This window comes from Dendropsophus ebraccatus, chromosome 5, assembly GCF_027789765.1.
Source record: "Dendropsophus ebraccatus isolate aDenEbr1 chromosome 5, aDenEbr1.pat, whole genome shotgun sequence".
In the NCBI taxonomy this organism is placed as follows: domain Eukaryota; kingdom Metazoa; phylum Chordata; class Amphibia; order Anura; family Hylidae; genus Dendropsophus; species Dendropsophus ebraccatus.
In genome coordinates this window covers 105,753,026-105,765,406 of record NC_091458.1, presented here as the reverse complement: position 1 = coordinate 105,765,406, position 12,381 = coordinate 105,753,026, and the positions used below count along the sequence as shown (strand labels likewise).

Genomic DNA, 12,381 nt, shown 5'->3' with positions numbered 1-12,381 from the left:
TATATATATATATATATATATATATATATATATATATATATATACTCCTGCTCTGATATATGTCCCCATAGTATATACCCCTGCTCTGATATATGCCCCCATAGTATATGCCCCCTGCTCTGATATATGGCCCTATAGTATATACCCCTGCTCTGATATATGCCCCAATAGTATATACCCCTGCTCTGATATATGCCCCCATAGTATATGCCCCCTGCTCTGATATATGCCCCATAGTATATGCCCTTTGCTCTGATATATGCCCCTATAGTATATATCCCTGCTCTGATGTGCCAATACAAAACAAAGCCTCATACTCACCTGATCTGGGCAGATGACAGGTCTTCTCTCTTCTGGCTCTTCTCTGTTCCTTCAGCCTGAAAGCCACTGTGACAGATCCTCCAGCATGCTCCATGATATCACATCCCTACTGGAGAGATCAGGTTTCCTTGCTGAGGTCCCACGCTGTCCTCTCCTCAGTGAGGGGGAGGGGCGAGGGGGGAGTGAGGACCTCTGCAGGAGACAGGCACCCGGAATCTTGACAGGAAGAATCCATTCAATGACCCACCAGGGGGGAGTCTGAGCCTGCTGGGAGGGAGATGTTTACACAGAATTAACCCTACACCTCCCTCCCTCCCTCCCTCCCTGGACAGCATGCAGTGTGCCCAGTGTTGTGTCCAGGTAGGGTTTCCACATGCTTTTTGCGCGTGGGACTGGCTCCCAGACACCACTTCCGGGTTTGGGCTGGTGGAGGCCCCCTAGTGGTGGAGGCCCCTGGGCACGTGCCCCTGTTGCCCTCCCTTTAATCCGGCCCTGTGTATATGCAATGCAATTCTACTAGTAAGACCCACTTTTAATTGTACCTCCTGCAAAAAATTCACAGTACTCTTAGATCCACATGTGCAGTAACTTTATGAAGTCTAGTGACGCCGCCTGCTGCAGATGAAATGAATAAAACGCTTCATGTCTCATCACTTTCTAGGCATTTCCATGAGAGACATGGCAGTAACATATCAGCTTTAATAGCAGTCCGTTGGGATAGAAACAATTTTTTGTCTATGCAAGGGTGGTTGTTATAGGAGAAAATCATTGAACCATGAAAGCTTCTAGATTTTACATTTGGGAAAGTGCTCTCCCGGAGTCATGAACTCCAGGCCTGATCTAATGCTTATGTGCTAAGAATTTGCTTATGAAGGGTTGTCATTAATGCATGTAAATATCTCTTTTGGAACAATAATGTAATCCTGATGTAATGTGTCACTATTCTCAGTTAAGTTCTGTGAAGTACGAATTTTCTGTGTTTTAAACTTTGTGTGAAGGGTTTGCATCAACTGGTTTTAATTTAGTGTTTAGTCCCTTATTACATGGGCAGATGTGCAGGCAATAGCGGATACTTTTTGTCATGTTAAAAAAGGAAGTATGCAAAAAAAAAGTATTATGCAAGTAAATGAAGCTTACAAACTTAGGCTGGGTTCACACACAGTATATTTTAGTCAGTATTTGGTTAGTATTTTGCAACCTCAACCAGGAGTGGATTGAAAACACAGAAAGGATCTGTCCACACAATGGTGAAATTGAGTAGATGGCCACCATATAACGGTAAATAACTGCCATTATTTCAATATAACAGCCGTTGTTTTAAAATAACAGCAAATTGTTGAAATTGAGTGGATGGCCGTCATTTAATGGCAAATATTTGCTGTTATTTTAAAACAACGGCTGTTATATTGAAATAATGGCAGTTATTTACCGTTATATGGCGGCCATCCACTCAATTTCAACAAAGTGTGAGCAGATCCTTTCTGTGTTTTCAATCCACTCCTGGTTTTAGTTGCAATATGAGGAGCACAACACTAATGGAAATTCACTGTGTGTGAACCCAGCCTAGGATGGTATTTAAACAAACTTTGCATAAATCATGTACAAGTGGGTATATTAAAAAAAACAACTCACTCTTTTCTCTATTTTTCACGCTCCCCCAGCTAAAAAGGTTATACTTACCTCTTAAGGTTCCTCTGATGTCCTCCTGCTGGTTCCCTGCGTACCACTGCTATAACTGCCACTTCCTAATCCGTCTGTAAAGTGACCTGTCTTTGCCAGTGATGGCCGAGTGGCTTGTCACTGCACAGACCGATTAGGAAGTGTCAGTGGCAGCTGCAGTCAGCAGGGAACTGGCAGGAATACACTGGGGAGCCTGGAGAGGTATAACTTCCTAGCAAGGGCTAACAATGTCTTGTTTATGCAGCCTTTGATCTGTGCTCACTTACATAGCTAATCAGGCAGTGTAATATGGCCGTTACATAATGGCCAGAAGTGAACTTATCCTGAAAAGTAACCTGAAATGCTTTATATACTGTACACAGAGTGAGGTATACATCTTTTTTTAAGTTTTTTTTTAAGGTTTTTAAGTGTATCACTGAAGTGTTTATGGTTCTAGATAGTGGGCAAAACGAACAGAAGAATCTACGAAAGTGTTCAGAGATGATAACGTATCCATTACATCCATGCTGACGGATTTTTAGTCAGTTTCCAACTATAAACCCCTTCATGACCAAGCCGTCCAATTTAATGTTTAATTTTTTTTTACCACAGGGACCACAGGCAGCAATTTGTGGCTCATATTTCTGTGTGGGGAGGGGCACTGCTCCAACCCCATAACTCATCACCCAGCTTTCACATTACTGTTTCTATAGAAGTGTAAGTCCTTCCTTTATAGTTGCCTTGCTTTTAAATCTACCCCCCCCCCCCCCCAAAAAAAAAATAAATAAATAAATAAATAAAATATGCTGTGACAGCCGCCTTATAGTGCTGTTGCCTTTGCTCAGTTGATGCTGGAACTATGCTCGGAGGACTGGGTTATCTTTACCTGTAATAAAGCTTGTCTGCTGGAATACTCCTTTAGGTCACAGCCAAAGATATTTACAGGAGTGGGAGAGAGAGCAACAATCTAGAAGAACATGTAAGATCTCAAATTGCTTATGACATTTAATAGGGAGTGAATTGATACAGAAATTATTTGGAATTACTTTCTGCTCTGAATGTGTATGTTTGTATATTTAATGCTATTCAAGAGAAGGGGAAACAGCTGCTTAGTCATTCAGGCATCATCTTTTATGGAATGTTTAATACAACTAACATGTTTTGCCCAATAAATAGAGAACATTGGGAACAAAGATTGCCAAACAGCCCAGAAGCTAAATACAGAACATCTGCTTTTGTTTTCTTTTTTCTTTTTTTTTTCTCTTTTCAAGCAAACTTTCTATGCCACCTATTTTGCTGTATGAATGGAATGGCAATTTAGTTGTTTGGTATATTGGTAGCGCAAGTAAATAAAGGAACTTATTATTAGTTTACATAGAACATAAAATTCATGTTTGTTAACAATCAGAGCTAGGAGGAAGTTGTCAGTTCATTAGAAAAATAATGTGCATTGAAAATGTGGTGGTATAACAGGAAACAAGTGCTCTATTACAATAGACACACAAAACAAAATATTCCATCCTGCTGGTCAATACAACCTCGCATTTAGACCTAGAAGTATAATATTATGATGCCACATGTGCCTTTTATTCAGGTCACATAGTGCTTGCATCTATAAAAGCAGTTTTTATTTCTGTATTCATTATACATGGCATGTCCAATATACAAAGAAAAAGAAGTCCTTTAGTCGCCTTGAAATAGACCATTCTAATAATTGGTAAATCCTATCCTGAATATAGCAGATGTTAGATTTGTACAGTGAATGGAGCCTGACATGTACAGTAGGTCCCACAGCAACTAAGAGTCATATTGAGGTAACTTCACAACTACTGTTTGTTGTAAAACTTTTGGAAATGTTGTTACTAAACAATAGCTATAATGACGAATAAATAATTCTAACAATAACAATTACAAATAGTAAGGGAGGGGATAATGTTATGAGGCTACATTCTGAGTGTGACTATCTGTTTATGCTATGAGAGGGGGTATTTTAGTATTACTTTGTGCTGTTTATAAAAAATATATTATCCTTTTACATTTTCACAAAAAGTTAAAAATCCAAAAATCATTTAAACAGATCAGTGATAAAAAGTGTCTTCTTGTACCACGTGCAGGACACACATAGCAGAGATAAAAATATGATTCTGTAATGGTTCTTTGTTTCCTTTGTCAATCTGTATAAATCCAATGGCCTGTCACCCCATGACCTAATGCTGTTTCTTTAATGAAATCTTTCAGCTTTGTATATTTAATCTACAACCATATAAAATAAGCTTTGAGTACAGGTTTTGCTTCAATTTGGTTATTGCAGCAGAAACTTTCATACTGTGCAGTTAGATCACCACTGTGAACAAGCAGCTGTATCTGAATCGAAACTGCACCACGCATAGGCATGCTACCTCATCCAAATTGTGCAGCACATAATATCTCTGCTTTACAGCTTCAGCAATTTTATGTTAAAATCAGATCCTTTTTTTATAAACAAAAATTATTTCCCCCCCAAAAAAATCGCATGAATAATTTTCATATACAGTATATGTAGAACAGACCATTGAAAAAAATATTTAAAAAAAATTATGTTTCTGAAATACCCCTTTAACATCATATCACCATCAAAATCTTTGCAACAAAAACGTGGCTTGCACTAAAAAAATGGGCCCAATTTTGCCACTGTGTGCTGGGAATTATAATCTCCCTTAGGCATCTTAAGACCAAACCTTTTTTTTTTTATGAATATGGTTAATGAATTTAGCAAGAAATTCTTTTATCATGGAGCTTATTTTTTTGCTAAATTTGCTGCTAATCCAGCATTGCTCATCTCTAATAAGCAGTAATGTTATGTGGAATGATGACGTCACTAGGGAAAGCTTAGAAGATTACTGTATACTTGGGGTCCTATTACACAGGCTGATGACGGCCCAATCAATATTGTAAACGAGCGGCAATCTGCTAAATCAACACTCGTTTACTGGGCCTATTACACAGCCTGATAATCATTTAGCAAAGGCTGCAAAGACATCTTTAGCAATGTCCGTGCAGCCCTTGCCCAAACTGTTTAATTCTCCTGCACTCATCTTTCTCCCCGGTCCTGTGTGCTGAAGCTTCAGAGAGGCCTGTCTGAACTGACGGGTTGTTCAGCCAATCACTGTCCGGGAATGTGGAGAGGTAATGTAAACTGTTTGTTCAATTGGCAGCTGTCGACTGTGCTAGTTGGTTGCTGATGATTTTAGGTCTGGGCCTAAAGAAGCCATCATCTGATGATCGTTTCATCGGCTGATTGTTCTCTCTATTACATGGAGCGATAAATGGCTTAATCGACCTGATTCGACCGATTATCTCTCCATGTAATAGGGGCCTTACTGTTTTAATATTGTATTTGCCATATTACGGTGTATAGCAATCTCCTGTATTTCTTTAACAGACTTAATTCTAACCTTTTAGGCTATGGTCACACAGTTTTTCCATTAGTAATTTTTCAACCTTGGCAAATCTTTCCATTATCATTTTGCCCAGTCAGTTCCACTCCTGGTTTTGGTTGAAAAAAAGACTGACAGAATTACTATGTGTGAACATCTGTAGGTCTATGCAGGTGTTTCTGAATTTGGTGTGAGAAAAACACAACTGAACTCTATAACAAGCTTTACAAAATGAATCCGCTTCCAATTACCAGTTAAATTAAATCTATTTAATGTTTCTTCTTAAACCTTCTATTTAAAGATTTTTTATACTTCCTCATACCTTCTACCTCATAAAGTCACAATCCATCATAAATAATGACAAGCATACACTGAGCTTCTGTGTATATGAACATACTGATAGCGTAATATTATACTGATCATGTTATTGTCACTCTCAATTTGCAATTTCAATTACTATAAACTTTATTCTTTACATATATGTACAAGTTAAAAATTTTAAAAAATACATCATAGATGTTATATTATTATAGGTGGAGTGGCATTTATTTTGATAAAAATGTTTGGCCACAAGATAAACCAGCAGTAAATGTAGCAGAAATATTATCAGGAGGCTAAAGAATCTTATGTCATGTTGCTTGTTTTTCTTTTACTGCTTTAGGATGCCTTCTGGACTTGCCCAGTCACGAAACTGCACCATGGGAGTTCCACTCACAAACAGAGGTTCGCCATTAGCTTCACATGTATCTCCTGGTGGGATGACAAATTGTACCAATGTTGTCAGACCTGTTCTCCCTATTACTGTACCTCAGATACATGCTCACCAATCTCCAACATCCTCCCAGAATAATTCATCTAAGATTTCCAACCAGCAAGCTATTAACCACACACGCACTTCTGTGCAGATGGGTAAGTGTTGTAGAAGTTCGGAGAGGAAAACTAAAAGCCGTTCCTGTTTGGTTGTACAATTTTTTTTTTTAAAAGAATAAAAGTTAGCATGAACAGTCTGAAAATTGTGTTATTATTTCAAGTCATATTTACATTTTTATTATAGTTAGCGCCCTATAATAAAGAATTAATGATAACAGCATCAGAGGATTTAATGTGTAGTGGCAAAAGTCCAATGTCCAGCTCCAAAGCTTATGCCCTTCAGGCTGGTCTGTGCAGAGCTCTCCTGAACTATATACTGGCAATGAGCAGCAGAGGATCTTTTGTTAATATAGGCTGTTCTTCTTTAGCCAACGCAATGACTAGGCTTAACCCGGGAGGTTTTATCTCATGCTGGTCATACAAAATGTACCATGTTTTCAATTGTTTGCAACTACATATTACTAACCATGGTGCTACTTTAATTCACTGCCAGAATGTCCACCTAATATCTCCATCAGCAGTGATATTAAGTCACATCAAATGTAGTGACTCTTCTTGACTGACCTACACTATAGCAGGAACCTTTCTCTCTACTGAGTATCAAGGCAATGGGACTGAGCTACTGAGCAGGTGTGGCCACTCGGTCTGACACATGGGATAGATCTTCAAAAAGGGCATAAAAATACACCAGAAGGAACCATAATAAGTATGTAACTATAATCTTCTAATGTACAGTAATGCAATGAGGCCATGTTCACACAACGTGTAACACCGCCTGGGTCACAGAACGGCCAGTGTTAGATTGCCAGTTCAGTGTGCTGAATTGGGATGCGGGTGCCGCACAAAGCTGCACTTTCCATTGTGTGACCCGTCAGGCTTTTGAGGCCGCTATTTAATAAAAAAAAGGCCGCTCAAAACTGACATGTCAGTTTTTTGAACGACTGCTAGCAATAGAGTGTGTATACACTCCGTCCGGGATCCCATAGACTGCAGTAACATGTAAATTATCTATTAATCACGTCCGTCGTTGCAGATCGGCAACAACAGCTGTGATTAATAGAAAACGTACGTTGTGTGAACATAGCATGACCGTGTGCATACTCTGTTCCAAATGGACAAATCTGTATTGGGGTAATCTACACTTTCTCTAAAAATAAGCCCTAGTTACAGTTACTGGTAATAATAATACAGTATTTAATACTGTGATCATTGTGTGACTTTTACAATGGGAGAAACCTGCAATGATTCAATGTGGAAACTTGCATAAAAGTGGCAAGTAAGGCCCCATGCAAATGTCTGTGACCATTTTTATGTTCAGGAAATACGGATAAGTAAGTCTTTTAGAACAGGATATATAACTTCCTGGCCTATTTTCCGTCACGAACACCCTTCAGGAAAAATCCTGAAGGGTGTCCATGCCTAATAGAAGCCTATGGGTTCCTGACGTGTGAATGGGGCCTTAATTTTTGCATATTGAAAAATCTGTGTCACCGCACAGATTTTTTTGCGTTGTGTAGACACTATTATTGATGTCCATGGGAAATTTCCATGTGCAAATGCACTGATTTGGACTCACAACATAGTGGATTCCACATTCAAATTAGACAGATGTTTTGCTATGGCAAATATAGTAAGCACATAATGTTACAAAAAGTCTTGAGTAAATGAATATCTTGATTTAATATGCTTTCATTAATTAGTGGAATGGTTGGAAGTGGGATGCCTATATCCTTTTCCCTTTTCCTCCAGTATAGGTTTTATATACAGTCTTCATTAAAGAATGCCTCAAGTAAAAATCCAGTGCAGGCAGGGGTTGCGGGAATATAATAAAGAATGTATACTTACAGTATTCGTCCCTGTGCCCCTATAGTACTGCATGACTGCTCTTGGACCCCCGCAGACCTCCTCTACCTCCCACTCCTGCAATGCCATGACCCAGGCTCAAGAATGCTGCTCAGCCAGTCAGTGACTAGGGGGGGGCAGCTGCAGTCACTGACTTGTTGAGCAGGTTCTTTTCCCCAGGTTGTGATGTACTAGAAAGCCCAGAGAAACTAGAGCCTGGCGTCTGTCAGAGAGTTGGTAATGTGGTGCTACAGGGACATGTGCATGGATAAGTATACATTCTTTATTATGTTCCCCCAACCCCCTACCTGCAGTGAATTTTTTGTTGTGGCCGTACTTCTCATGTAGGCTTATCTGAAGTTGCCAATAATGGATTATTTAGGGTCTATAACTAGCGCAATCTCCTCCAGAGAGGCAAGAAAGCCACATGACTCTGGTGGAAAGTGTGACCATTCAAATGTTGTCTGCCACTACTAAATAAAGCAACTTTTATTCCTATAAAACCCTTGAAGTGTCAATCATAATTTTTCATGATCAATTTTCATTCATGTCCAATCTCTTGTAGCACATCCTTCAGCACAACCTCAAGAACGTCCCACAGCTACTGTTTCTCCTATAAGGACTCACAGTTCCCCATCTCGACTTCCAGCTAGCCCGGGAAGGCCACAAACAACTGCTTCTCCACAACACATGTCCCACCAGCAGTCCTCTGTACAGACTTCTGTCCCAGTCCACTGTCCCCGCCCAGTTATTCCCTTGACTTCAGCGGCAGCAGCCATCACACCTCCAAATGTAACTGCAGCCAGCATTAATGTGGAGGCATCCAATGGTCCAGTCATCTGTACGCCAACTGCCAGCCCTACAAACACAGGCTGCAAGACAGAAGATAGGAAGACTGAGAAAGTAAGTGGCTTTTTTGGATCTCCTAAAAATTTCTAATGAGAATTAAATTTCTCTGTTTTCTGCAATAATAATAATAACAATAATAATAATAATAATAATAATAATCTTACATATGGCTAAGATGGAATTTACTGTTGTGATTATCCAGGTCAGTCCGTTGGATATGTATGTGCCATAATGAACAGTGAAAACCTAATGCTTAATATTAGGAAGTCCTTCTTTAGAAAGTGTTCCCTACTCTGTCTGATTTAATGGTTTAATATAAATTCATGCTGTTTGGATTACTAATTCTTTATCTGTATTGTGTTTTCCTTTTATGCCACACATTACCCATTAATTTGTGGAAACGTGCGCCTGTGCAGATGGAATGATTTTATAGAACTTTGTAGGTGTTTAAAGAGCAAGCAGGATAATTGATTCTGTGCTGAGAGTAATCATATAACTAAACATGGTCCCCGAAATCAGTGAGTGGAAATAATAATAATGATATCCATGTCCACTAAATTATAGTGGACATGGATATTTGACCTATATTTGTACAATCTATTAAAAAGACCAAACAGTTGAACTTAAAGGATATATATATATATATATATATATATATATATATATATATACTGTATATATATGTATATATATATATATATATATATATACATTCATTCATGGGAGTGGGGTAAAAATAAAACAGACCTATACTCACCTAGCCGGATCCCCCACCTCAACTACCTCCTGCTTGCTGATTATGTGCCAACCTTGCAGGATCCGCCCCACTTGGCTGGAGGCAGAACTAGCTGTGGTCAGTGATTGGCTGAGTTGTGCATTATCAGTAACTAAACAGTAGCTGGGAAGACCAGGAACTGAGAGCATTGGTGTGGCAGCTTCAAGAGATCGGGGTGGGTGAGTATTTTTTTTATTTTTTTCTCTACAAATCCTTTTTTTATCCTCCTATGACTCCTTTAAAGCTTTCCCTCCTTCTAAGAATAGACTTATATAACTTTGTCATCTTTATTAGATGATATTTAACTTTAATTTAAGAGAAGCATCTCTTACAGACCTATAGACATTAATTGGAAGTGTGTAAACCATGTAGCACTGCATAGAAACAGAATAGCATTTCAGCTCCCATGTCTATGGGAGTTATGCAAACCATGTATTATGCTCAGCTCTCTGTGGCATCTTAACCACCTACAGCCACCACAAACAGGCTGTATGGGGCAGGGAGTGAGGGCATCATCCCTCAGATAGGTTTATAGCTTCCTAAAAATATGCCATAAATGTCCAAGAAGGGCGCAGTTATTAGCACTGTAGCCTTGCAACGCTGGGGTCCTGGGTTCAAATCCACCAAGGGCAACATCTGCAAAGAGTTTGTATGTTCTCTCCTTGTTTGCGTGGGTTTTCTCCGGGTACTCTGGTTTCCTCCCACACCCAAAACATACAGATAGGTGAATTTAGATTGTGAGCCCTAATGGGGACAGGGGCAATAATTGCCAAAAACTATGTAAAGTGCTGGGGAATCTGTGTGCGGTATTCAAATAAAAGCATTATTATTATTATGCTATTATATAAAATCCAAGGCATATTATGACTCCACCATTATGACATTCACCATACAACCCAGTTAAATAATTATATTTTTTTGTAAAAAAATTAGTTGACTGCCTTGAGATTTTTTTATGCCAGTTACAAAATTCCTAATTGAGAAAGCATATCACACTGACAGGCACAAAACCACAGAAATATTAAAGAGAAGATGTCCAAAATGTAAAAATATTAGAGATGAACAAATCTCAAGCACACTCGGGTTTGTCCAAAAGCAAGCATGAGGCATTTGATTACCGTTAGATGAAGAAGTTGGATGCAGCTCTAGGGAGTCCTGGCTGGATAAAGCCATAGGTTTTCCAGTCAGCCTCAGGGCTGCATCCAGCTTCTTCAGCCACAGGCAATTAAAAGCCGCACACTCTGGTTTGGACAAACCTAAACATGCTTGAGGTTCGCTCATTTCTTATAAATATACACACTGTAAAACCTTTTAGGCAGCCACTCAAAATTAGTAAAAAAGTAAAAATGGGTGGGTTCCTAGATGTCCTCCTACAGAAATAGGAGGAGAAAATTCTTAACAAAAGGGATTTGGGAAACCCTGCGCTGCCTCTTTGACACTTTGCTTGGGAAAATAAAGGCATTCTCTATGTCCTAGAAGCACAGACAGATATATAAAAGGTACTATGTGTCTCCTTGCACTATTAGGCCATGTTCACATGCTGTAAGAGACCGGCCGTTCCGTGACCCGGCCGGGTCACTGAGCGTCCGGTCTTTGAAAAGGTCATCCCAGCCGGTACTGCAGTACCGTCGGGATGATCTTTCGGGACGCAGAGTTCTGATGCGGGCGCATCCGTGCGGGCCTGCATCAGAACTACCCACAGCACACAAAAGAGCGTACAACCGGAGCCGCTCGCTCTATTGTGTGAACTGACAGGGTTTTTTGCGGCTGCTATTCACTGAATTGCGGCCACAGAAAACTGACATGTCAGTTTTCTACGGTGTCGCGAGGGATCCCGGCTGGAGTGTATACCATGCGTATACACTCTGGCCAGGATCCCATAGAGCAGAAGGCAACGTATCTTTTCGTGAAAAGTCCGGCCGCTGTTGCCAATTGCAACAACAGCCGTACTTTTACGAAAAAATATGTTGTGTGAACATAGCCTTAGCTATCTAACAGTGTCAGTAGGCTGGAACGTGAATTGAAGTTGACAGATTCCCTGAGGCTGTGATATTTTTGGCTGGAATATTGCTAAAGATTACAGCATTCTAGCCATCAAAAATACCAGGAAGAGGAATGAGAAAAACCAAATGTGAACAAGAGGCATATATAAATATAAATCAATGTTTATTTGAAGAGAGAAGGGGCTTTATGACCATCATTGCTATTATTACTGACCACACCGCACTATTTATTATGTTATCAGGGAACCAACAAGGGCTGTATGTGCATATATTTGTTGTATTTCTTATTCCATTGCACAAGATGAATTAATGAGTATTATCCATTCACATTCTAGAATATTTACCATGTAAATGGATTATAGTCTCCAGTCGTAATCCAGGGTAACCCTGTCAGATCCATGCCTTAATGATTACTGCTGTCAGTCTGTAGATCTTCAAGGCCACAGATGATTTATTTGCTCTGCTGGTTCATGTTTGTGCTAAATAAATAGATATTTGACATTGCTGGAGGGGTAAATTATAATCCAGCCTTGGCTGCACTGATGTCTTGCATTATCTTCTGGTCATACTTTGTATACTGTAATGGAATTGTAATGCATTTAAATGCGCTGCCTGTCAGAAGGACCAGCTACATGTTGTCAGCATA

The 12,381-nt window shown here is 39.5% G+C and overlaps 1 protein-coding gene across 2 annotated transcripts in view; it reads left to right on the top strand.

Moving 5' to 3' along the window:
* Positions 1-12,381, top strand: part of SH3RF3 (SH3 domain containing ring finger 3) — a 316,246-nt gene that overhangs the window by 286,920 nt on the left and 16,945 nt on the right. For both annotated transcript variants that reach the window (XM_069970913.1, XM_069970912.1), the window contains 2 exons: positions 6,058-6,305; positions 8,674-9,011. In XM_069970913.1, the coding sequence (XP_069827014.1) occupies positions 6,058-6,305; positions 8,674-9,011 (586 nt within the window). The remainder of the gene's footprint in view (positions 1-6,057; positions 6,306-8,673; positions 9,012-12,381) is intronic.